This window comes from Drosophila nasuta, chromosome 2R (assembly GCF_023558535.2).
Source record: "Drosophila nasuta strain 15112-1781.00 chromosome 2R, ASM2355853v1, whole genome shotgun sequence".
Lineage (NCBI taxonomy): Eukaryota > Metazoa > Arthropoda > Insecta > Diptera > Drosophilidae > Drosophila > Drosophila nasuta.
Window position 1 is genome coordinate 12,996,576 of NC_083456.1, and position 27,712 is coordinate 13,024,287.

Consider the following 27,712-nt stretch of genomic DNA (forward strand, 5'->3'; position numbering starts at 1 on the left):
TTTTTTTTTTACTTTTTGTTTTTTTTTTCTTTTAATTAAATGTTCAAAGTAACAATATAATTAATCAACTATTAACGTTTTCCTTATGTTTCTTGCATTTTGTTTTGTTTTTTTTTTTTTTTTGGTTTGTTGTGTGTAGAACTGCTTTCACATCTACTTGTAATAATGACTTGAATGGTATTCTTTTCAACATTATTCTCGTTTTTTTGGTTTTTTTGGTTTGATGTTGTTAAATTCATTTCCCTATTTAGTTACACATATACATATGCATATATATGTATATACTTTCATATATAAGTATGTATATATATTTTAATAATATTCAATAATCTGGTTTGCTATAAACTTTCCGATATACATATACATACATTATCATAACTAGAATAAATATTAAACGTCAAAACAAAAATTCATCTGAACCATTTAACATTTTCAACATTTATGATTACGTTAAAATCTTTTCTTTTTTTATGATTAAATAATATGTCATCCTTTTCTTCTTTCCTTTTATAACCTTCCTTCTTTCTTTTTTTGTATATATTTTTTTTATTTGATTTTTTTTTTGTTGGTTTTCTTTTGTATTTCGTAAACAATTCAAGTGAACTTCAATATCATATAGTATGTATTTGAAAAACGCAATAGAGATATTTGCTTGTTATAGAATCTAGTTAAACATTCGCTATATGTTAAGTAGTATGTAAGTAGAAAGCGTTTTCTCATTTAAGATTGTTTAGATCTAAGAATTGGAAAGAGCATAAGACTTCGGGGTTCGGTAAAACTAGTAAAATCTGTATGTAGGGGGAAAACAGTACATAGTTGTAATAGTAGTTAGTAGTAGTAGTACATGTCGAGTAAGTATAATGCTATACGAATATAGTAGTAGTAGATATAGGCTCTAGAGTAGTAGTACTAGATGTTAAAGATGTTAAAGAGATTAAGCTTTCATCATCGGATAGAATCTATACGCTTTTCATAGAAGCCACATTAAGGCATTCAATCGTTCCTAACTTTGTATGGAGCGAAGGGGGCACTATAGGATTGCTTTATTAGATTGACAGAGAGCGGCATTAAAGCCCGAAACTGAAACTCAAGCTGAAGAGTTGTTGTTTTTGTTGTTCTTGTTGTTGTCGTCGATAGTCTGACAAGAAAAAAAAACAGTTGAAGAGAAAAAAGGGACATAGAATTCTCGGTATTTGGGGGGTATTGGTTTTGTATGTTCATTGTTCATTGTTCATTATGATAATCGCGATAAGTAAGTATCGGTTAAGCTATTAAATACTCATTAGTTGCTAGTATATGATGGTATTTATGTAAATTGTACATTTATTTCTTTGGTATTTGCTTTGGATCTGTACATAACTTTTAACATTTACAACACCATATTCTTTGTTGGCTATTTAAATGCATGTGACTATATATGAGTTGTATTTAGTATATGTATAGGTATATGTATGCATGTATGTATCTGTGTAATCGTATCATCGACTGTGAATCAAAACGTTCATCATTTACAAAAGGAAAACAAATTTGTCACAACGTTCAGAAAGAATTGTGTATAATAAAATTAGTTGCATATTGTATTTAATCTGAAGTGTTTTGGTTCTCTTCTTTTTTGGTTTTGTTGGAATTTGGTTTTGTTTTTTTAATTTTTAATATATAGTACATATAAGATTACTTCTTAGATGTAGTTGTAGATGTAGGTTGATGTTGTACTTGTACTGGTTGTAGTTGTTGTTTTCTTGTGCTGTTGTTGGATGTTGATGTTGTTCTTGTTCTTGTTCTTGATGATGATACGAGAGTATATATCATATAAAACACCGAGAGTACATATGTCTGAAAGAGACCAGCGAGTCGTAGTTGTGGTGGAGAATTTGTAGAGTTGTTGTAGTAGTAGTTGTTGTTGATGTAGTTGTAGTTGTTGTTGATGTTGATGTTGTTGATGTTTCGTGTTGTATTCAGATTTGATTTTTAGGCAGAGTAGTAGTAGTAGTAGTAGTAGTAGAGTGGCGCAGATTAAAGATTCAAAAGAGTGTTTCAAATCAAAAGAAGAGAGAGAGAGAGAGACACCAGAGAAAGAGAGAGATATAGAGAATGCAGTGTGATTAAAACATTTATTCATATGTATATTTATAATAGGTATATATATATATATTTTAAGTATGTATATTTCGATTAGTAGTTTATTTTATTGAAATAATAATCAACAAGAGTAATGCTTACATTCGGCCAAGGCCGAAGCACAAATGTCCTTTCCAAAAACGTTTTCGTTTACTGATATTGATATGATTGATATTTTGGTTATCTCTATAAGGCAAACTACAGGCGGATGTAAAGACGGTATCGTGTACAACGTTTGGAAAGGTCATGACATTGTACAGAAAGAAAGAAAAAAAAAAACCGAAAATAATTGTGATATAGTAATATTGATAACATAGTACATACAACAGCCATTCCATAAACGAACCATTCCGTGTGTTGCGTATTCGTGCTTCGGCAATCGATAAAGCAAACCATTTACAAGTAATTAAACTCCCGTTTTACCGTTTCACCATTTCAGCGTTTCAGCGTTTCACCCGTTTCAACCGTTTTGCGCTTGTCAATTCAAGCGATTTGCATCGTGGAGAATGGCTCGTTTATGTATGTATGTGTGCGTTGTTGACTTATGTATACATACAAGTATGTACATTCATGCATACATTGTTGCATTCTGTACCAGAGTACTTCAAATTTTGGTGAAAAATCGTTTATATACAATTTGGAGTGTTCTATGTACTATGTACTATATATTTTGTATGTATGTTTTTCGTTGTATTCGTAGTACAAGGTATTATGTAGGCCAGTTTCTACCCTTTTGGGAGCACATTTGCAACGTGAAGCAGACAACGCAGAGAGTGAGAGAAACAGAGTGGGAGAGAGAGAGAAAGAGAGTAAGAGGCAGTGGGTGGGTGAGAGAGAATTGATATGCGGCGGAACAAGACTATTTAAAACTGTTTCAATTTATTGGTTCCGTCTTTAAATATTTGCTGGCATTGCTTGTTAGTAATATAGTAAGTTATGTATTTTATGGCATTTACGTATTTTGTACGTGTTTTGTAATGTAATTTAAGATTTGCATGCGACTCTATTTAAAGTGTCGTGTTTATCATTTCTTTTTGGGGAGTATTTTTATTGGGTGGCTTGCAATATATATTTTGTGTGCGTTTCGCGGTGAGGAAAAAAAAAACATGTATGCTAAATGTATCACAGCATTATGCTCTCGAACTGCCTAGCGTTTCTTATGAACTATTGTCCTTTGCTAAATGACTACATAGTACATCTAAGACTGGTATTTTTTTTTTTTTTTTGCTTTTTATAATATCGTTATACAATATTGCCTAAAGGGTTATATATTATTTAATTGCCAACTTAACCAATATAATTTCATGTATTCAATTTTCAATAATGCAAAAAAACTCAAATATATAATGTATATTTTTTTGTAATTTACGAGAGTAGTAAAGTATATAGAGATTTAGTAGTTTAGTAGGTATATAGTAGGTAGTTTAGGCAGTTTACTTACATTTCAGAAGCATCAATCAGTTTGTTCAATAAGAATCTCAAATCTCAAATAGCTTAGAATGTCTCAATTGTTGTTGTAGTTGTTGATGTTGTGTGTATGTTGTTTTTGTATAGGAAAGAAACAAAATATTACAGCTGTTAAAGAAGAGTTCTTTTGAGTTTCAAAAAAACAAACGATCGTGAATACTTTTTGTCGGTTTGGTTTTTGTTTTTGTTTCTTTGTGGATTTCTTGGAATAATCGTTTCGAGTACCAGCGATGATCTTAACATTTCTGCAGTCAATTATTCGATATCGATTTCGATTGATTTCTTTTTTTTTTTTTATTGAAATTTATTTGAATTGATTTAGAAATATCAACAAAAGAATTATATATATTAATGATTTAATATATGTCGTCGATTTATAAATATCATCCATATCCATTTCCTTTCATCTCGTCTCATACTCGTGTATATACGTATTGTATTTATGTGGTATGTAAGTAAGTATGCATGTATTTTTGTTTGTAGTATGTATTGTAATGTTATTTAAAGTCCAAAAAGATTTCAGCAACGTATTTCGACGGTTCGACATGATTCAGCAACCTCCTTGTTTGTTTGTCTCTGTCTGGTCTGTGTCTCGTGACTTAGTGACTGTGACCTGTCTCTGTCGCACCATTCGCATTTTGTTTAGTTTCGATTTCGAATTCGATTTTGCATCGATTTTGGGGATTTCGAATTTCGAATTGGAATTGGAATTCGCTTCGATTTTTGTTTTTTGTTTTCGTTTTCGTTTTTGTCTTGTAATTTCGTAATGCTATCAACTAAACAACGGTTATGTATTGTATATTGGGGGGCATTGAGTATATTACATTATCATCGAAGCAAAAGTGATTTGAATATTATTAAAGGCGTTTACTATATTTCGTTTATACATAATTTGGTTTATGTTTTAACTACTTTAAAATTCAATAGGATTTCACCGTCCTGTTTTCATATATTCATATATATATGTATACATATATATGTTTTTGTATATATATTTCATTATCATTATATATTATACTTTTATTATTATTATGTATATATATATATTTAATCCTTAAGTTGCTTCACATAATCTCAATCTGCGGCGTTTTATATATTTGCTCGATTTATTGCTGCCGAATTGTGAGTTGTTGTTTGTTTTTTATTTATTTTTTCTTTGGGTTATATGTATGGTAAATAGATTATTTGTTTTATGCTTTTCCAATACTATGCTGCACGATTGAACATAATATATTTATAACGTTATATCAACAAATTGAAGTTAAGTGATTGAAATCAATTGCATTTCATAAATGTTTCGTTTTCTTGTTATACTTCATTTATTTGAATTTATGTGATTTGCATTTTCATTTTCTTTTTATATTTGTATTCATTTTTTTTTGTTTTTGTATTTTATTATGCATTTTCTTTTTGGGGATTTTGTATTATTATTTTATGATGACTGACATATCACTGCATGACACATTTTCCCTCTATTTGAGTTTTTAGCTCATTTACTTGCGTTTCTATTTGATTTTTCAGTTCTGTAAAAAGAAATTGAGTATGGAAACAGCAATAAATAAGCATATTTTGTAGAGTAGACTACAAATGTTATGTATGTTAACTGGTATGTATATGTATTTTTTTTTATGGATGCTCAATGTAGTAACTGTTAAAATATAACTAGCATATAACGTAACGTCAATGCAGCGTTACGTAAACGTAACACGAGTAAGAGTGCAATTTATTTTGTACGAGACAATATAAGTAGTAGGTATTTGTTCTAAATGATAAAAATAGTAGTAGTTAAACGAACTTTTTTAATGCGAATGTGTTTTTCAATTCAATATATAGTAGCAGTATTTAGAGAGACATCACTCAAAATGCAATGCAGCAGGTGGAATAAGGGGGGAGAACGTAATAAATAATTTCGTATTTTTTGGTTTTTTTTTCGTTTTGCTTGCTAAATCATAAATTCAAATACAAAAAACTCAACAAAGTCTTCTTAGTAAGTTCGTGTTCGTGTGTGTGTGGCTGTGTTTGTGTTTATAAGTAGTTAGTTAGTATGTGTAATTAATAGACAACAGAAAGCATTAGTTAGTAGAGTCAAAAGAGATTAAGAGAGCGAGAGTGAGAGTGAGAGAGACAGATTGAGAGATTGCAATGAAATAAATAGATGGTGTGTGGGAAATACACATACATATACAGCATGTATGCAATATATATATTGTACATAGGGAGAAGTATTATGTAAAATACATATATTACACACATTTTAAAGAGGAAAGAGAGTAAACAGTTGCAAGAGGGAAAAAGTTTGTATGTATTCTTTTTTTTTGTTTTTGTTTTAGATTTAAATTTTCCATGTTTATTTATATTCTTTTTTTCTTTTGAGGTTTCTTTTGGTTTTGGTTTTTAGTTTAGTTAGTTAGCAAACACAATTACGAGAGGAAAAGTTTGTTTCATCAGGTTCATTTGAGATTTATTATGTTATGCGTGTTAAGTTTTCAGATGTAATTGAGCACTCAAGCCATTAAATAGTTCAAACAAAAGTTGTTCGTTATTTTATATGAAAAGTTCTATTAATTAGTTGGTGCAGTTGGTGAGTTGTAAAATGTTGTACAAAATGAAAAAGTTGTAAAATAATGTAAGTATAATTGAATAATTATTGCTAGCTACCTATACCTAGACACCTAAGACCCCTTATCTAATAGTAATATTCTCGCTATATAACATATAATATAGTATAGTATGGGTATTCCCATAGAGAGCCATAAATATTGTTCGCAAACTGAGCGACTAAGTGTGAGTGAGTGTTTTTTTCGGAAGTAGTAAATAGTAAGAGTTGGTATGGCATTCAATCTGGCTGGTCAACGATTCATTTGTTTAATCACAGATAGTAGAAGAGAATGATAGTAGTAGATAGTATAGAGAGAGAGAGAGAGTAAGAGAGAGACAGAGAGATAGAGAGTAATTGGAAATAGTTGTTGTTGATATTTGTTTGTTGCTGGTGGTTGGTTGAGTGGAATAGTTGATGAATTACAAATGCAAAGATTGCAATTAAGTAGAGATTACCACGCACATATATATAGAGAGGAGAGATTTCGCACTTACCTTAGTCTAATTAATGAAATTCTTAGTTACATAGTATTTGCTTTCGACATGAAACCTAATTACAATATATTTCGACGCATTTCGAGCGTCAACTAACATCAATTGATAAACCCATTTTCGTTTTTTGTTTTCAATTCGAATACAACACATAAATTGAAAGTTATAAGAACCATTAAAACGAAATGAAATTGTTGTTGACAACAAAAGATGAATGAAATCAGATAAAAGTAAATCAGAGAATGGAGTGCACACTTGATAGGCTTTAACAGAGATAGAGATAATATAGTTATTCATTCGTTGCTTTAAGATCCCTTTAGATAGTTTATAGCAGAGTTTTAGCTTACATTTAAACGAAGGATAGTTCTTACATTAGATAGCGCACAGGAAAGGTATACAATATAGATATAGTAGTAGTAGTAGTAGTAGTTGAAGTAGATAGTTAGTAGTTGTTGATAGTTTATAGTTTATAGATAGATTAGACGAGCACGAGAAGATACGAGAGACATACACACAGATATACACACACACAGATTTACGATTACTACTTTCAAGCGTCGCAGAGAGTACGAGTATTTTTATTTTTTTTTGTTTTTAGCTGTTTTTTATATTGTTTTGTAATGTTTCATTGTTTATTGTTGTTGTTTGTAGTTTATTGTAGATTTGACAGCCGCTTGATCATAACTTAATCAAAACAAAAAAAGAAGAAGACAAACTAAACAGGAGTTCCATACAATTACAGTTACACATAGCACTAAGAATAGACGCAGCTCGCCTTTGATGAATTCAGATTATCAATATATATAGTAAGTATAGTAGAAGTAATAGCAGTAATATATCATAGTTAAAGACCAGTTCAAGGTACATACATATAGTATAAATAACATATATATGGTGGGATTATAGCATGTGTACACAGACAGATACATACACATATATAGACAAGTCTCAGGCTACATACATACACATATCTCTCAATGTACGAGAGTGACGAAGAAGTGGAGAAGTGGAAGAATTATGTTGTGAGGAAGAAGAAACACGCTGAACTTACTTGTAAAATCGTCGAGCTCTTCCTGCTCAGCCTCGGCGGCCAACTCCTCGGGCGTCTTCTTTTTTTCGCATCAGCGGATTGGGCTCCTCTTGTGGTGCTGCCTCAACGATTTCCTCCTTTTTCTTGATGTTGTACTGCAAGAGGGCAATGACGATAATCGGTTATGCGGTGCACAAAAAACATCGACATCGACATCGACATTGTCACTTTTTGAACTTTTGAACTTGGCACTCTCAACACTTTTCGTTTTCTTTTTCTTTTTCTTTTTCTTTTTCATTGTGTCACTTATCATCTTCTCTCTAGTTGTATTGGTCCTTTGAAATTCAATCTGACTCCGTTAGGGAGTCGCTCGTAAAAAGGACTCCCTACTAGAGTCAATTTGAACAGCAGCAGGAAGCAGAAGCAGAAGCACACACTTTAGATAATGTACACACATTATTCGGTCCACAGATTACCGCACATTGTTCTCGCCGATGATGGTAAAAGAGGGCGGGGGAGAAATGGGAAAAGAATGGGAGCTTACCTTATCGCGTATGTCCTGTCTCATTTTTTTCGCGCTCTTCCTCCATTTTGCGATGCTTCTCCTTGCGTCGCTCTTCGGCCTCACGTATGGCCTCCTGACGCTCTCTCTCCTCCTCCTCTGCCTTTTCCTTATCGTCGCCATCATCACCGCCATCACCTCCTACAGCGCCTGTTTTTTTTTTGTGTGAAACGAAGCAAAGACAACGTTTAACAATGCAATCATTTATAATAATAATAAATATGGTATGGTATATTGTATGTTATAATAGTATATACTGTTGATTGTATATGGTATATATAGTATATACTGTCGATATTCAGCCCGTTCACAAATGCTATAGATTAAACGCAAATCAAAATCGGTCAAGACCAATTTTAGCTTGACATTTTGACACAGTCTCTCCCCATTTGATTAAAGAAAAAAAAAAAAAAACAAAACATCACATAGAAAGACAACGACTTTGAACTGAGCTCGTCTAAGCTGCTCGCTCAGTCTTATCATTGAGCCGCTTGGGAGGCTTGGGAGGGGAAACGCGATTAGTTGGGGCACACAGCATTGGGGCGAGACATTGTGTTCGGCTTCGGCTCAGTCGAAAAGCACAAGTGAAACGTGCCACAAAAACTTGCGGAAGCAAATTGTGGCAATTTCCTGTATGTGTGCAATTTACATGTGTGTGCGTGTGTGACTCTGAGTGTGAGTGTGCGTGTGAGCTTTTTTGCAAACGCCGCTTGACCTTAGACCCAGTGACCAGTCGAGTGACAGTGACAGTGAAAACGCGTTGTTTACGCCGTCTTCCAACTGCATTCCGTGCTCAGACCTCAAAGAGGCGACACACTAAACACTAAACACTTCAACAAAAAGAAAAACAGGCAACAAAATGTATCTCAAAGTGCTGGTAGTGTTAGTTTTAGCAGGCACTGTTAGTGCTGCATCTGCTGCTGCAGCTGGCAGCTTGGACAACAATTTGCTGCATTTTAAGGAGCAACTCGAACAGTTGCTCGACTTGAGTCGATCGCCTTGCCAGGACTTTTATGGCTATGTCTGTGGACGCAGTGCGAATGGGAATCAAACGTTGCGTCGCCAGCAGGAGCAACAACGTTTCCAGCAGCTGTTGAAATCAACGAATCCCGTTCAGATGCTGGACATGGAACTGCAGTTGATCAATTTTTTACAAGTCCTGCGAGAATAATCGTGGTGCAGAAGCTTTGCGTTCTTCCCCGCTCTACAAAAGCAGCGGCGGTTGGCCAGCCTTGGAGGCAACAACCAACAATCAGTCGCTGCATTGGCTGTCGGTGCTTGGCAACTTCCATGAGATGGGTGCGCCGTATTTCTTCGAGACGAAGATTAGCATGCAGTCGAACAAGCGAGTGGTCACATTGCAACCGGACACCACGAGGCGCCACACGATGCGCAAGTTTGAGCAGCGCGTGGGCGAATTGTTGCAAGGCTTTGGCGTCGAGCAGAGTCGCGCTCATGTCACGTCGCTGGAGGTGCTCAGCTTGGAGCGCAGTCGTCGGGATATTGTGAAGACGGAACGCATCGACGATCAGGTGCAGTTTAGCTATATGAATTTCAAGCGCAGCTCCTTTGGCAACGCCTCGCTGAATCGCCTCGACTGGGATGGTTATTTCAGGAAGCAGCTGGGCGGTAAAACGTTGCAGCCAACGGATGCGGTGGTGGTGAAGCAGCTGCCTAGGCTGGTGGACTATTTGCTGCTGTTGCAGAACACGAGCATGCATCGGCTGCTCAATTGGCTGTGGATTGACTATGTGATGGGTGCGTATACGTAATATTGCGCATACGTTATGCTTACACTTTGCTTCCTTCACAGATATTGCTGCCGCAGACTGCCAACAGCTGGTGGACACCTATGCTGGCGATGTCTATGCTCATCTGTTGCAACGCGTCAGCGCGAATCGTGTGCAGACAACACAAATGTATGCGGCCATTGGACGGGCGTATAAGACGCAGCTGGCGGGCAGCGTGTGGATCGATGAGATCTCCGAGCAGGCCAGTCAACGATTTCTCGGCCAACTGATGCACATGTCGCTGAACGGCGACGAGCGACTGAATGCCGCCTATCACGAGTTGCAGCTTGGACGTCGCAGCTTCTATCGCAACATGGAGAAGTTGCGTCGCTTTCAACACAAGCGGCAATCGACGAGCACGACGCAGCAAGCGTTGTGGCAATATGTGCAAGTCTTCAACACCATCAACGGACTGCTGCCGCAACTGCAGAATCTAAGCTCGCCGCTGAACTATGCGCTGATTGGCGAGCGTTTCGCACGCTCGCTGATTGCCGCCGGCAGCAACAGTCGGACGCCTGGTGCCTGGCGCAGCATGGACTCGGAGCGACAGTTTGCCGTGTTCCAGAACTGCAGCAATACGCTCAGCTCTGAGCGTCTGCCCAATGCGAATGATCTGTTGCTGGGCATGCTGGCGCAGCGACAAAGCTGGAGCTGCTACAAACAACAGTTGCCACAGACATCATCGCGTTTGAATGCGCAACTTGGCGGTGGACGAATGCAATTGTCACTGCAGCGACTCTACTTCATTGGCAGCCTGCTGGTGGAGTGCCGCGAGAACAGCGGCAGCAGTCAACAGCAGCAACTGCTGCAGCGGCAGTTGCAGCACGCCATCTTGCGTAACTCGGTCGAGTTTAGCGAGGCCTTTGGTTGCCGCAATGGCGATGCGCTCTACGCGCAGCAGCAACGCTGCAAGCTCACTCCATAGCACACCGAGGGTGACAAAAAACACACACATACACGCATACACATGCACTCATTTACACTTACACACACACACACACAGACAGATAGACAGACAGACAGCAGCAGGCAGATTGGACAAAGTTAAAAAGTTGTCAGCAGCTTTAATGCATAATAAATGGTCGAAAAACTGAGCAAAAGATTTCTGAGGATTTTCGCTGTCGCCAGACCTTGAACTTTTCTTTTTCTTTTTCCATTTCTGTTTTTTTATATTTTATGCTGAACGTTAAAAATCGATACAAAGAACGCCACGTTCTCGGTTAGAGGCCGCCGCCAAAGTGTGATTGATTTTTTTTGTGTTTTTGGTTGTTGCTTAGTTGATTATGCAGAGCATATGGAAGGCATTTTGTGTGTTGTAATGCAAAAAAATGTGTTTAAAGGAAAGTTTCGAGTAGTTTTGTTTGTAGCGTTTTCTTTTGGTGGACTTACGTTGGAGTGTGAGAAGAGTTTTTCAGTCAAGAGTTGTTGCAGTGTTTAATAGTTGAAGTAGTAGAGATAGTTAATAGAAATATATAGAGAAATTATGTATGTAAATAGTGACCACACAACACCGAAGTACCGAATATCGTAATTGAATATCGTAAAGCGTAACGTCACGTAACGTAACGTATCGAGTGATGTTGTTGTTGCATACCAATGAAATTCATAATTTCGGGGCGCTTTTAGGCCAATGCTATCTCTCCGTAGTTGTGGCTTTTTGTGTGCTTTGGTCACGATGCGACAACGATAATTGCAGCGACAGTGACTGCGACAGCGACGACAACGACAACCACGACAACGACAACGACAACTACGACGACGATGTCTCACACACACTGAACTGAGTGGAAGTCGCAAGTCAACTATGGCTGCGTTTTGCAGCTGCTGTTGCTGTTGCTGCTATTGCTGCGACTGCTGCAATTGTGACACACTGAACGCTGCGGTTTCAGCCAGCGACTCATCGTCGTCGTCGTCATCGTCATCGTTTCGGTCTTCGTGTTGCTCCTCGTTGCTGTTGCTGTTGCTGTTGTTGTTGTGTTGAACTTCGGTTGTGCCTTCGTTTGCTTTGAGTGCCGTTGGTTGCCATGGCGAACAATCGATTCTGTTGGCGAAGCTGTCGAGCTGTTGAGCTGGCGAAGTGCGAACGCGGTCACGAGCGCACACGAACTGAATGCACGCAAATGAACTGAACTGAACTGAACTGAACTTGACTCTGTGTTTCTTTCTTTCGTTGCCGACTTTTGCGCGAACTCTCCTCGCTGTACAGACTTAAGGCTGCTGCTGCCTGCGACTCTGGATGCTCGACTCTTCGGCTGCTGCTGATTGCGTCAGAGTGAGTGAACTTCAGTCGCTGGAGTGCAGAGCTGGAGTAGGAGTATTGTCAGCGATAGCCTGGCTTTTTATGCCAAAAACAGCGACTGCTGTCGCTGCGGTTGCTGCTGCTTCGCAGTCGCAGTTCGCAGTCGACGTCGCCTGGACCGCGTCGTGATTTGGATTCTGAGCACACACACAGAGGATGACCTAAGCGCAGGGGATGACGCTTAACTTGCAACTAGGAAACTGAGCAGCCCAAGTCCAGCGCCTGCGCAGGACCGCAAAACGCTTTTGCCTGATAACAGCAGCAGCAGTCGAGGCAGAAGTCAAAGCAGCGGCAGCGACTGCGAGTTGCGCTTTGGCTCGCTCTAATTATTGTTGTCTCGCACTCAACGTCGACGTCGCAGCCTCCGAAAAACGGCGCAAACGCACAAAAAATTCCCACGCGTTGCTCTTGAGCGCTTTTCCGGGCAGCAGTCGAAGGGCAGAGCAAGAGAGGGAGGGGGATGCGTTTTTGGGGGTGTCGTAGTGACCACAATTTGCTTAAGCGCGTTTAAATAGCTTCGTCCTGGCAGCAGCGTCGCAGCATCAGTCACAGACTCTGCCACAATTTCGCAGTCGCTGTCTCTGCTACTATCGCTGCCTCTGCCGCTGTCGCAGCCTCTGCCTCTGTCGCTGCCGCTGCCGCTGCCGCTGCCGCTGCATGTTGTTGGTCGGTCTGTTGGTCGCTTGGTCTATGTGTTATGTGTTAAAGGCAACGCACATTAAATTGAATTTATAGTCATCAATTTGCTGAATAGCTTTGTGAATTAACTTTTTAGGGTGCGCTTGATTTGTGTTTCAACGCTCGTTTATTGTTTTCTTAAATCAGTCAAAGTATTTTCATAATAAAAATTGATTTGTCCCCAAAAATGTTTGTCAAATGTTGCAATCCCTTTCAACACTTCCTTCCCCTCCCACTCCTCCACAATTGCTAGCGAAATGTTGCGCTTTTATGCGACTTTTGTAATTTGCTTTATGAACTTTATGAACTTTGCCTTTTATGCCAGTTTTGCGCTTTCCGTTGTTCTTGATTTTATTTTTTGATTCTCTTTTCTATTTGTGGCTGCAACTGACTTGTAATAAACAAGCCAAGTTCTTCGTCTTCTGTTCTGTTCTGTTCTGTTCTTTGGGTGGTCGTAAAGCATCTTTTGCGATGACGACGACGAAGAAGAAGAAGAAGTCCTTTAAAAGTCAGAAAGTCAGTTGCGAGTTTTAGATGCCACGCTGCATGGCAAGTGCACAACTCAATTAAAAACTAATCAAGCCTATTGTAATATAATTATCATGACAGCATAATTAACACCGCTTGTGCATGCTGTTCACCACCCACTCCTCCCACTCTTTCCTTTCTCCTCATTCCCATTTCCATTCCCATTCACAGCATCGCTCCATCAACTTCATTTACTGCTTTCCCATTTATTCTCTTTTACTACAATTTGCCGGCTATTTTGCATATTTCATTTATTTTCTAATGGACAACCCGTTGGCCATCGATGGCCCCTTAAAGACTGCTCACACACACACACACATACCGAAAAAAAGCGAAGAAAAACGGAAGCCTTCAATTTGTGTGCAGCATTTTCTTGACAGCGTTTCTTCTCCCACCTCTTTTTTCTCCCTTTTTACTCGAAATGAAATCACTTTGAATCTGAGTATACAAATTGGTTGTTCTAAGACCATTTTTTCTTTTTGCGCTTTCCTATTTTCATTTTCTTTGCTTTCATTTCAGTTTTTTTCCATTTTTTGTTGCTGCTGCCGTTAAAAGCTTTACTTTTGCCGCTGCGTGTCTTGGCCATAATGAGGGTACTTAATACCTAGCCCTGCGGCCGGGCCGTGATATATCATCGTGGCAAGGAGTATATACGTTATGCGTTAAGTGTGTATAGCAAGCGAGCGAGGGGCTAAGTGCTATGTGAAGCTGTCCGGCAGTCGGCAGTCATAAGTCTGATATACGATCTAAAGAGCGGATAAGTAAGTCGCACGCTGCGTTTTATTGCTTCGACTGCTATTTTGAATACCAACACGTCAGAGCTTGGTGCCAAATGGCAAAGAATTGAACGGAGGAGGGGGGGGGTGGGGATGCAGAGGCTTCTCTAGTAATTGTCTTAGGCTGTGGATATGGATGTCGCATTGAATCTGAATGTGGATGACTGGGTGACATTTATGCGACTTAATACGCGCACGCTGTGGGAATACTACATTAGAGTTCCATTTCCACACACACACACTCGCACACACATACTAGCACACACACGCACACTTATAAACATATAAAATGACAAGAAATGGAAAAAGGAAGCAGCAACCATTTGTGCCGAGTGCTCAGCGCCTCAGTTGCCCATCATCCTTTTACTTAGCTCTCTCTCTCTCTCTTTCGCTCTCGCTCACTTCTCATTCACTCGCTATCTATCCATCTTGCTCTCATGCTGCACCCCCTTCTCTTTGCCTTGTGTGTGCGTAATTTTTCTGCTCGTCGCTTCTTTTTTTTTCTCGTTTTTTTTTCTCTTTGCGTTTCGTTTTATTGTAAGGAGTTGGTGAAAAGGCACGAACGTCAAATTATTTTCTTGCTTAATCCGGTTCAAGACCGCTGAGCTTTGTTACAGCCACCGCCCCTTCCCCTCTCCCCCCTCTCGCCAACTCCTTCCGCATCCGCATCTGGGTCAGAGGTTGTGTGGAGAGAGAGGCAGAGAGGGAGAGACGTGCTACAAATGACAGGAAGCGGGCACTGCCAATGGCTTGACTTCAGCTTGGGTTATTCGCAATCCTGCGTGCGTAGATGCGAGTTCTATAACTAGGATGAGGATGTGGAGGCTGCTTCGACTGGCTTAAGCAGCTGAGAGCGTTGTCGTTGCTACTTCCATTTTCCGCCTGCCATCCCCGATGATTTCATTGTCATAGTCGCTAATAGCAACTACCATATTCTTGGCGTAATTACATTTTAACAGCCTCAAAGAGCCTGAATATTTACTTATGGTCACAGTACACACCCTCACACACCAAGTCGAGCCTTACACTTGTATCTGTATCTGTGACTGTAGCTGTATCTGTATCTGTTGCTCTGAATGTATCTTTAGTTGTGACTGTGACTGTGACTGTGGCTGCTGCGTGCGTGTGCATAAGTAAGCGCAAAAGTCGACTCTGCACAAAGGCACAAAGGTGCCGGAGGAAAGGGCGGGGGCAAGAGCAGTAGGAAGGGGGCGTTACAGTGGGCGTGTGCCAAGTGTTAAGATGTTGTCGGCACTGTATGTGTGTGTGTACTTGTACTTGTGCCAAAAGGATCCTTCCTGCCTTGCGCCTTCGTCCTGCCCCCTTCGCAGCTTATGGCTCTTCATAATGACGCAAGTAAATCTCATTGCCATTTCGCTGGCTGCACTCAATTCTTTTTTTCTAGCGCCAGCAATTAGTTGTAAGCCGACAACACTCCACAAGCTTGCCGCCTGCCCCCTGCTACCCCTCTACCCGCCAACCCGCTGCCCGCATGCCCAACACCCGCATCTGCTTCCCCGCCTCTTTGTGCCTCCATCATCAGCATGTTTGGCCCCGCCCCACACTCGTAACTCGTGGCGTGGCAGGCATGTCAATGTCAGGAATGTGCCTTCATGTCAGTTGAATGCTGGAAATTTGACAAAAATGCCTGCAGACTTTGCCTCCCTTCCCCTTCCCTTTCCCCTTCCCTCTTCGGACCGAACGACAGCTGATAAACTGCATGCAAATATTTTGGTCGCTCTGCCAGCTGTTCGAGCACAAATATTTAAAGAATTTTTAATATGCACCATTTATGTGGAACTACCATTTCACCCCTCCTCCTCTTCCTTCCCATCTCATTCCTTTTTGCTAGGCACACAGTCAGAATTTAATGCGTCATTTTGCGTATAGTTTTGTGGTCCTTTTGTGCCCCAATGGGATTAGTTATGCCACGCAGCTGATGACGATGCTACGTGAGAGGCGACAACTCATGATGCAACGCATTCCAGTTTGCCACTGACACGAGGCTTTAGCAATCAAAGCATTTGCAGTTGAACGCTGCTAAATTAATTACGCATACGTCACGTTGGCCAGACATAACTACTTTTTTTTTTGCGCGCTGTTCATGTGAGAATTAGAAACGCTTTTCAATTTGTGAATTAATGAGAGGTTAAAGTGCTGAGGAGGCGTGTCTGTTTTTAGCTATAAACTGTAGTTAAACAGTGAAGAGGTTAAGAGACAGATGAGAGAAAGAATTGAATTATCTATAAGATAATGTTAATTTAATTTAATTTCTGAACACGTTCGGAACCAACGATGTCTATAGGCAACATATTCGTTGCAGTTGAAAACCAGAGTCGCAATTTATTGTTGGACTTTTTTTTTTATTTATTTTTCATGTTTTCTTTGTTATATAATCTTTAGTTTAGTCAACTGTTCTACAGTTTCTGTTGTACTATTTTCAAGTTCTCGTATAGATTAGTATTATATATATTTTCATATAATTTTTAATATAACATCAAAAATTTCTTAAATTCCCGAAATTTCATTCGATTCCGAAAGTTTTATATCATTTAATTTAAAATTTTTTAAAAGTGGCAGGCTAATAAACCAGAATTAAAACAAACATATCGATAATTTCTTCAGAGGCTTTTAGTAGACCGATATACTAACATTAGCACATTCATATCGATAAGTTGCTATCGCTAAGTGCAATAACACTTTAAAAGACATTTCTCCATTTCTAGAAAATAAGAACAATTACTGAGAGTGAGTATTAAAACGGAGTGTTTGCATAAATAACTTGAGTTCATTTAATAAATATTGTAAAGCAACTACTGCACTTAACTGTACTACAGATTTATTCAATAAATTCATTTGCAATACATATTTCACTTGACATTTTGCAGCCAATTTGCGTAGTTCTTTAAAGCAATTGAATTACCAAGAAACCATAAAGCAAAGCTAATCCTCAATAATGTGCAACTAGACAGAACTGGCAATAAGGCCAACAGAATTTAATCACCATCAATAAAGTCATAGTCTATAAAATATATATATGTTTTTTGTACAACTTTTAGTTGAGTTGTGTTGCAAGCACTTAACTTCTTAAAGCTGTTAATCACAATAAGAATATCTCTCAAGCAATCAATAAATCAATCCAAAAAGCATTTCCATTTGTTTAGCATTCATTGAATTTCACAATTAAGTGTTGACCACCAAAATTGGCATAAGAATGCCAAGCCAAACACAACAAGAACATTAGACGAAGAGTATCTCCTGCATTCATGTTAAATTATTGAACTAATGAAATCGTTGTGAGCAATTAGAACAACAAGAACGCATGGTGACACAACCATAATCAAGGTTAGATTATATAATTGAATTTAAGCATTAACCACACACAGACACACACACATAGAGAGAGAGAGAGAGAGAGAGAGAGAGAGAGAGAGAGAGAGAGAGAGAGAGAGAGAGACACCCACAATCCTGGGAAGCAAGCAGGTCGTGTCTAATTTTCCATTTGGTTTTCCACATGATGGACACAGATGTGTCGAGCAATTGAAAATTTGCAAATACGAGTATAAACGGTGCTCGAAGGAGAAGGAGGACGGAGGGGGAGAGTAGGGGGGATAAAAACTACATATACATCAATTGCACATGTTGTGGACAGCTGTAGCTGCTTTCCATATCTAGTATATATGTTTATCTCTGCAGCTGTAGCTGTATCTATATATCTGTGAATGTATCTGTATCTGTATCTGTATCTGTCATGTAGGTGCCCGTGTCTTGCATGCCAGTGGCATGTGTCGCATGTGTCAAAATGTTTGCTCATCAAAATGGGCACTGAGAATAGTAGAGAGAGAGACAGAATAGTGGGGGGAGAGAGAGAGAGAGCAGAGTAAAGAATAGAGTAAAGAGTGTGTACTATGTACTACACATATATTTGTTTTGTTGTTGTTTGGTTTTTTATTGAGGACTCAGCATTTGTGTGTTGTATTGACAGGCTTAGCTAACTTAAGTGTATTTTTAGGGGGAGGGCAAAAAGGGTTCTCTTTTTTTTTGTTGTTGTTTTGTTTAGGGATTTAAAATAGAATAGATTGTAATAGTATTATACATACGAGAGATAGAGATAGTGTTGTATATATATATATGTATGTATATGTTATAGTTAAGTATATGTACATAGCAATAATATTTACTTATACTTTACCTCATTGTAAATACGTTGTATATTTAGTTGTAGAGTTGTAGTTGTAGTTGTAGTTGTAGTAGTTGTAGTTAAGAGTAGTTATAGTAGAATAGGTAGTAGAAGATGTAAGTTGTTTTGTAGTTAGTATGGTTCCATATTTTGTTATAGTAGTAGTTGTTGTAGTAGTACGATAGTAGTACGATAGTTGTACGATAGTAGTACGATAGTAGTAGTAGAAGTTAGTAGTTGAAGAAGTAGAAGTTGAAATATAAATAGTTGAAAAAGCATTTAGAACCAAAAAGAGAATATATTTATTGTTTTTTTAAGGTTTTTAAGGTTTATAGTAGTGGAAAGCAAGAGATAGGAAATAGTAGTAGCAGTTAACGTTCAATAGAAATTGTAATTTGTTGAATGCAAAATCAAATTGGAATCGTATATAGTAAGTATATATTTGGTATTTGGTTTGTTTAGTTTAGTTTATAGTTTTTTGGTTTTTGTTAGTTTGGTTAACGAAATCAGAAATCAGAATTCAGAAACAGAAAACTCATCACAATGCTAAGGTATGTGGTGTTCTCAAATAGTTCAAAAAGTTATATAAGAGCGATAGTATATAGTACAAATGGTTGGTTGGGTCTCAAATTCTCTATACAAAATGTGGCTCTAAATGATGTTTTGGAACTCAAAAATGCAAATTGAATTTTGTTGCAAAGAATTTAAATAATAAATGTTAATTAAAATAGTTTCGTTCGCGCGCATTATCATTGTTGTTGCTCTAGGGTAATGTTTTTTATTTGATTTGATTTTTCTTTGCTATAGTTTCGTTTTAAGCAGATTCAAATTGAATTCGATGGCAGCAGCAAAAAGTTTTGTTGACAAAAGTTTCGGGAATGCATAATTAACGTTAGTGAAAGCTCATTTTATATATACTTTTTGGTTTGGGTTTGTTGTTGAGGGGCGTGGGGGGGCGGTTGTGCAGCAAGTAAAATGCGAGTACATATGTAAGTTGATGGAATAAATTTGAGTTTGTAGTAAAAACTAAAAGGCAATCAAGCCCAAAAATGCTTTTGGGGGGTTAGCATATCATATACGATGTGGCATGGCATATAGTATCATTATATATTATATATTTCGAACACGGATGCTGATCATATGTGGGAAGGTGTCACTAATTTGGAATTTGTTGCTTTTCATAGCATATATGCAATATACAATACAATCATATAGATTCGAATCAAAAGATGATTTTTGCTGGTGTTGTGGTTAATATCATATTATTTATTATTATTACAAAAAGGAGTACGAGTACGAGTTGAATGCAAAGAAACGATTATATAAAAGGTATTTTATTTTGATTTGAATATTACCGCCTGCAGCATCTGTTTAGCGTGTGTTTTGTCGGGGAAAGTAAAGGTTAAAGTTACCATTAATATTGTATATAGTATTTTGAGTAGTAAAGTTTTCGGTAAAACTTCATGTTGAAAAATGAATTTGATAGCTTTAGTAAAATACATATCAGCAAGAGAAATTGGAATAAGTTGAAAAGATTGTAGTAAAGTGTGTATATAAGTGTAGTTTGCTGTTGCTGTTGTTTGTGTGTGTTTTGTGTATTTTTGATTTTGATTGAAAAACAGGAGAAACTCGAGCCTTTGGGCGCAATCTTTAAAGCGTACACTTTGGCGTATACTTGATATAAGCGGCATAGCTGCCGCCTTTTGCCATCCACCAAGCTCAAATTTCCGTTGTATTCCAGAAGTATTACGAGTACAATGTGGGCGGCGTGTGTCCTGAACACGGACGTGAATCGTGGACGTGGAAGTGAATCGTGGACGGAATCTTGGACGTGGTCGTGGCGTGACTTGACGTGGCATTCATGTTAATGTTAGTGAGTACAAGTACAAAATAAAAGAAGCATATCAAAAAAAACAAGTGGAAAAAAATGAAAAGAATCAAATAACCTCCTTATCGAGAAAGAGAGTGAGAGAGTGTGAGAGAGAGAGAGAGAGAGAAGTGGAGGGTAGGCAGAAGGAAATTGTAATAGAAGAAATTGAATTGTGTGTTTTCATTTTTTTTCTTTTTTTATAAAGCCGATGGCAGCTGAGCTCGTTGTTGCCACAGCGGCTGCTGCTTCTGTTATGGGCGTGGCAGTATGCGTGGGCGTGAAAGTAGGCGTGTGTTTGTTTCTGTTGTTGTTGTTGTAGCTGTTGCTGTTGTTGTATATGTTTTGTGTCAGTGAAGTGCATGAAGATTCTAAGGATTGCTGTGCTGTGCACTTGGGTATCGTTTTAGGTGTTTGCTGAGTTTTGCTGCCGTGTTTTGTTTGCCGTGTTATGCTGTGTTGTGTTGTGTTGTGTCAAGCTCTTGTGTATGTGTGTAAAAGTGTTGGTGTTTGGTGTTGTGTGTGTGTTTTACAATGAGGTAAAGTTCGGCTGTGAAGGTTTTTTCTTTTTTGAAGAGGAGGAGCGTACAAATATGTACACACATTATTATTTTTTTGTTCATTTCTGGGTATTTGCTGTATTTTTATCAAAAGGAGCATTATATGATTTCTGTGTGTGGTGCACTTAAGCTTAAGTAGAGAATACAATTACAATTACATTATAAGAATACGTAGTTTATTATTTTTTTGGGATGGGAGTGGAAACTAGTTGAAAAGGGAGAAAGTGAGAAAGAGAGTGATTCTTATGGATCAGCGATCTTTTATGTGTAGTGTGTGTGTGTTTTGTAGTGTAGTGTATAGTTTTAGTATTTTAATATACTGCACTTTTGCGTGTGTGTGTTTTTTATGTGCAACGCTAGATCTTAAATAATACAAAGTACTTTTTAAATACTTTCTTATGCTGTTGTAACTTGAAAATCAATTTCAATTTTGAACGAGTCTAAATTTCTAGTTAAAATTTCTTTCATCATATTTCATGCTATGTTTTTTTTGTATTTTGTTTTTTTAGTTTTTTGCCAATCAACAAAAGTCTCGATCTTCATTCAAAACTGAAACACAAGCGCTAAAATTATAACTAAACGGAATTGTGCCAGATATAATAATATAGTAGTTGTATATACGATATGTTAAATATATCATCAAAATATTATATAGTTATGAAACTTATTTCGATTAGCCACAATGACCACTTCTAATGATGGTGCCAAAAACTTACGCAATCAATGAAAAATTCTTCGCAATTTTGCTGAACAATAAACGCTTACCTGAAAAGAGAAGAAAAGAAAGAGAAATGAAATGGAAATGGGTTTTACTAAAGCAATTAGGGATAGTTGGGAATGCGACAATAAATTCACATACGAATGGCAATAAATGTCATGTTGAATGATAATTGTGAAACGAAACGAAAATGATATTTTATTGCATCGCTCGGACTGCACGTTTGCAACATTTATTACTGGCAAATCCACATATAAGTTATCCATCCCTACAATGGCAATAAAGGCTAACACGATGTGAAAAGCTCAGCTCAAATAAATTTCTCTGATACTCGGTGACAATAGAAACGCATTAGCTGCCACCCTCCACCCTCCCACTCTGCAATCCCAACCCCAACCCCAAGTCAAGGGATTTCCTTGATTTGCTTCTTACAACTGTTTTGTTCCCCTACACATGTGGCAACTTTAAAAAGTACAATTCCTAAACAATGTTCTTCGGTTGCAGTTGAGTTAAAAAGTAGTTCGAATGTTTTACGATTTGTGCTCTTTATTTTTATTTTTATTTTCTCATATTTGTCGCATTTTTATGTCGATTTTTGAGTGCTTGCTGAGAGCATCTGCAGTTTTGTATTTGGGTAATTGACATACGTGTGTTACACACACGTTTTTGGTGTTTTATGTGTGCATTATATATACATTACGTATACGACGACGAGGACTGTGCAGTAACTGTATTATATAGTATAGTATTTCGATTTGATTTCTCGATTTTTATGACCATGCTAATGGCATTTTCATGTTTAGCTAGTCTATCACTGCCAGACTTTGACGGCCTAATGCTCAATTGCCAATCGCAATCACACGAACCTCAGAGCGCAGAGCTTCGCCTCCTGCTCTTCCTCTTCGTTGTCCTCCTCTTCTTCCTCCTAACCGCACTCTTTTCACCGACGACAGCTTGACATTGCTCGTGGCAGCAAGTGGTATGGATGGTAAGTGGCAGCTAGCATGAGGGGTGGGGAGCGGAGGAGAGCAATGATTGAGCTGCCTGGTTGTCACTGCTTGGTAAAATGTGTAAGTGGTATTATGCCTGTTATAAGTCGACCAAGGAATCGACTGACTCGCCTCGCCTCGACTCGACTCGACTATGAAAGTGCTGTGAATTTAGCATCAATCTACGCAATTAAGTGTATCAATTTGTTGGAACCACTTCCCGACGCATTCGTGCAGAATTTCTGCGCTTGATAAGCGACTCTCCGACTCTCCGAGTCTCTCTCTCGCAAGTCTTAAAAGACAGCAGCGACACGGCCAACGTCAGCTTCAGCTTCAGTTTCAGTTTCAGGCAACATGAAAAGGCAAGCAGAGAGAGAGAGAGGAGGGGAGGGGGAGTAGAGGTGACCCCCGCTAGCTGGCCGAGAGCTGTTTACGATGCCTTGGGGCAGCAAATGGCGCTTGCAAATTGAGCGAGACTGCCTGACTGACTGACTGCCTGCCTGCCTGCCTGCCTGCCTGCCTACCTTCTTCTCTCCTAGATACACACACACACACACACACTCACACACATATAGTCTGTGAGATACATTATGTAAATGGTGGCTCGGCCTTTTGCTCGCATGTCGCAGCTTCACATTTCGCAACTGGCAAAGTGGCATAATGGCAAGTGGCGTGTGGCATGTGGCATGTAGTCGCATGTAGCATGTAGCAAGTAGCATGTAGCATGTGGCATGTCGCATGCTGCCAGTTGATAAGCATTTTAAATAAAATATCCTAACTCGCGCCACCGTTTTTGAAAGCATTCAATGATTTTCCAAGCGATTGCACAGCCAATGATTAAACAATAACAACAACAACAACTACTAGTCAAGCATTAAGAGGGGGAAGGGGAAAAGTAGAAAACGCTGAGCGTTGGCCACTTTCATGTGCGGCAATTTTCTTGGCGCGCTGTGTGCAGCAGCTTGAAAATGAATTATGTATGTGTATCGATCGCATGCCAAAAATACATGTATGTATCTTTGTGTGCGTGTGTGTATTATGTATATGAGCTTAATAAGATGCGATTATAGAGAGAGTGAGGAGTGAGGGGGAGAGAGAGACTCAAAGATATATCTGTGCGAGTGGCTTTCGACTTTGACTTACCTTTAACGGCACTTAATTGGTTTCCCACCATCTGTTTCGCTATGAACGCCGCCATTTTTCTTTACGCTCTGCGACTCCTCTCTATGGGCGTGTGTGGGCGTGACTCTGGCGTATGTATGTATATAGAATGCACTTGCGGTTGACTTTGAGACCAAAAACTGGAAAAGAAATGTGCAGAAAAAGGCAGCAAATTAAATGATGCTCATAACAAGACACACACAAAAAATATGAGAATAATGAAAGGACAATGCCCAAGAGGACAATGCGTCTGCGTCTACCCCTCATCAAGAGTGACCAAGCAACTCGAGTACAGGCATCTCTCGCTGGACTCGCCGCCAAGTTGGCCCTGTCACCTGTTTCAAGCGCTGATACTTTAAGCCGATTAGCTTAAATGCCGCCCGCTTCGTTGCCTCTGTCTAGCAGCGAAGTTCGCCTTCGCCTTCTTCTTCTTCGTCTCCATCTTCATCTCCATCGCGCAGTTTACATTTCTCTGTCGCTGACATATTCGCTGATTCTCTACTCTGCGTTGTTCTCCTCCCTGTGGTATGGGGAACACATTGCTGACATTACCACGCAGCTGCTCCAGCCTGCTGCCTGCTGCCGGCTGCCTGCTGCTGTACTACATAATCTAATATTATCTGAGGCCCGGCACAATAATACTTAATGAAGAAAGAAGAAAATTTTCAATTTTGTTAAGGCCGCCAGCCACAGCAGAGCAGAGAACAGAGCTTGGCACAGCAGGAGGCGGCCCTTAACTTTAGCTTACATTTCCATTTCCATTTCCCATCTACTAGCTGCAGAGGCTTTATAACCATATATTAATATTTGCTCAAATTGGGCTAACGAACTTAAGCCGACGGCAAACCAGAGACAGAGACGGAGACAGAGATGGAGATGGAGAGACGAGAGTTTTTCGGCAGGGAAAAAGTTGCAACAAATTAAAACAACACCAGCTAAACGAGCAACGAAATTAGTTTGACATAAAAAGCATACGCCTGCCAGGCAAACAGACAGACAGACAGACAGACAGACGGACGGACAGACGGACGGACGCTCGAAATGACAGACTGACAGATCGGCAGGATGTAGCAGGACTCAGCTCCACTCTCTCTGTGTGTTTTCCCTCTCTCTCTCTCTCTTGCTTCCTGTCTGTGCCAAGCTAATGAATTAAGCTGGCGCTGAAAAGAATTTTCAGCTTTTCATGTGCCCTGCGGCCACGCGTCAGCAGAATTGTTTATTGGACGACGTAGAACTCCTCTGTGGCGTTCTCCGCCTCCTCCTCAAAGCAAAAGCAAAACACATTTGGCCGTTAACGAAATTCACGAAAATTCTCTTTAATTTGCAACTTGGCAAGAGGATAGCAACATTGTCGAAACAGAAGGGTTTTCACATCCACAGCTAAAGCCAACGGCTTTGACGGACAGACGGACGGACGGGCAGACGGACGGAACCAACCTAGCTGCGGCCCTAATATATGTAAATAAAAGCACAAATTTATGGGTTTCGTGTTTAGAATTTGATGTGCCAGCTGCTCCTACTTCTTGTTCTCAAGGTGTGCCACAACACAACGTAGAACTGAAAAAAAGGGAACAGAGAAATAAAAAACGAATTCGCATTTCTCTGTGGCCAGGCGACGGCGGCTATCCAATTACGTTTGAAGTTCTTTTGCTGTTTTCTTTGCTTTCTACCTGATATGAGCAGAAAAATAAAAATAAAGAACGTAAAGCTAAAGCCAATAAACACGCAAATAAGCCAAGTTGAGTTTGCTGTGCTGTGCTGCGTTTCTATGGGCACCTTTATAACCAACCTATCAAATGGGGGTCAGCGCACAAATATCAAGTATACGCAACGTAAGCCTTTCGAAAGTCAACAGCATTACAATGAAGTGAACCTTTTCATTTCATTTTTTTTTCCTTTGCAAATCAATGCAAATCAAAATGGAAAGCCTTTCATTCTTTGTTTAAAACTGCAGTAAAGTATTAGAGAGGGGATGAAGTGGGGGGTGTGTGTGGGGGAGGTGGAAAACTGGTACTTCACGCGTGAAAATGCGCAAAAGTTTATGCAAACATTTGACGTGAATTGCTGAGTTTAGAGTTTTCGAGTTTGGAGCATACTTGTCGCATACTTTAGACGCTTGGGGAATACTTTAAGATACTTTCAAATACTTTGGACAGCTTTAGATGGGTGCACACAGGTAAAGAAAGGGGGTGGGAGGGGGAGAGAAGTGGGAGCGGGTTGTCTGCTAGTTTGGACAGCTGGGCCAAAGCTTACCTGGCACTCAGTAAATATTCCGTTGAGATTTGCCGCTGGGAAATTCTTTTATGTGATGCGTGTGTTGTGTTTGTTGTTGTTCTTGTTGTTGTTATCAGCTGTTGTTCCTTGTATTCTTGTTCTTGTTGTTGTTGTAGAAGAGGCAAAAGTTCGAAAATTTGTTGTTTGTGTGTGGCTTGTTGTTTTTTTTTGTTTTAAAGAAATCCACTAAGAAGAGCGAGCATCAGACAGATAGAGTTTTTTCTGCAATGTAAATATAGATAAGAGAGAAGAAAAAAGAAAATAGAAACTTATATAAGTTAGAGGCAAGCAATATCGAGTGCGAAAGAGACAGACAGTAGAATACAAAAAAAAAATGTAAAGAGAAGGGGTTAAAGTTGATACTGATGAGTTTGCATAGTTTGGTTAGTAGTACAATAACCATTGACCCTCCATAACATAACAACCTATTGACATTGCACCTAATTTAAACAGACGCAAACACACACACACTCATACAGACAAGCACGCGAGCAAACACACACACACACACACACATTGTGTCTGCCGTGTGTATGCGAATGTGTTGTGCTGTTTTCTTTACTGTTTTCAGCGTGTGTGTGTTTGTTTCTTTTTTGTTGTCGTTTCGTTCGTTCTTTTGCTACTGCTGTTGTTGTTGTGTTTTGTTGTTTTTATCGATATTTCTTTATTAGGGTTTCTTTTATGCGAGCGTGCACGTAAGTGCCCATTACGAATCTGGGTGGTGAAGCAAGAGGAGGCGCAGCAGGAGGAGGAAGAGTAGGAGCAGGGTAGCTCACACACACACACACACACACACCAACACATCAACACACAGCACACACGACGCTGCTTAAAACATTTTTACGTAACACACGCTGCTAACTGATTTAATCAAATTTTTTTAAGAACTTTGACACTTTTTTTGTGTGTTTCCCCAATTTGGCATTTTGGATTACATAAAGCCGCCTTCGCTGTCGACGCAATTCAACTCTTTGCGTTTTTCGCAGTGCATTTAACTCGTAAACAATTTAATTGTTTATAATTGAATTAGTTTTGTTTTTGTTTCGCCTTTAGTTTTTTTGTTGTAGTGCGTTTGCTGTGACCAAAGCCAACGGATTTGCTGCCTCATATGTGTGTGTGTGTGCAAGTGAGTGTGTGTGAGGCTTTGTTTTATTATACATGGATTCACGCGTTCAAGTACATAATATACACACGCACACACACACGTACACACACTATGTATGATAAATACATATGTATGTTAGGTGCGTATGTTGGTAGTTCTTTTATTTAATACTTTTGCTTTGGCACTTTACTTTTGCTATATTTTATTCGGCGCTTCTTACTTCATGCTATGTTCGCACTCTTCTGTGTCGCACTGCCGAGTTCCCTACATGGAAAACTCGGGCCGTTGCGGCGCCGTCGCCGCCGCCACCAGTCGTTGCCATAGTCACAGCTGTAGGCTGCTGCGACGTCGGCGCTAGCGTCGGCATCGGCTTCGTCGGCGTCGTCGTCGTCTCATCGGCATCGACATCAACATCGGCCACACAGAAAAAGAAGGCGCCTAAATTACAACAATAGCCGAATGCGAAAAACACTCAACAATGCTCGCTCACTCACTCAATTCCGCCAAAGCTTTTGCTTAT

At 39.1% G+C, this 27,712-nt stretch overlaps 3 protein-coding genes across 5 annotated transcripts in view; 2 read left to right on the forward strand and 1 right to left on the reverse strand.

Annotated features, from left to right (window-relative positions):
* LOC132787652 (complexin) lies at positions 1-27,501 on the reverse strand. The gene is given in 10 exon segments (XM_060794862.1): positions 1-1,833; positions 3,560-5,108; positions 7,727-7,790; positions 7,792-7,860; positions 8,250-8,276; positions 8,278-8,408; positions 19,874-19,885; positions 23,796-23,953; positions 26,067-26,309; positions 27,413-27,501. Coding segments are annotated over 7 exon segments (432 nt in total). The 5' UTR covers positions 23,851-23,953; positions 26,067-26,309; positions 27,413-27,501; the 3' UTR covers positions 1-1,833; positions 3,560-5,034.
* The window catches only part of LOC132787651 (ankyrin repeat and SOCS box protein 13), a 30,358-nt gene continuing 8,526 nt past the window's right edge, over positions 5,881-27,712 (forward strand). The window contains exons 1-2 of one of the 3 annotated variants that reach the window (XM_060794856.1): positions 5,881-6,211; positions 20,260-20,391. In XM_060794856.1, coding sequence (XP_060650839.1) covers positions 20,380-20,391 — 12 coding nt within the window. In that variant the 5' untranslated portion in view covers positions 5,881-6,211; positions 20,260-20,379. Of the gene's footprint in view, positions 6,212-7,171; positions 7,482-20,259; positions 20,392-27,712 lie in introns of those variants that run through there. The other 2 variants (XM_060794857.1, XM_060794858.1) reach the window with 2 other exon arrangements.
* LOC132787648 (uncharacterized) lies at positions 8,745-11,186 on the forward strand. Its single transcript, XM_060794853.1, is given in 3 exon segments — positions 8,745-9,414; positions 9,416-10,025; positions 10,081-11,186. Coding segments are annotated over 3 exon segments (1,800 nt in total). The 5' UTR covers positions 8,745-9,126; the 3' UTR covers positions 10,983-11,186.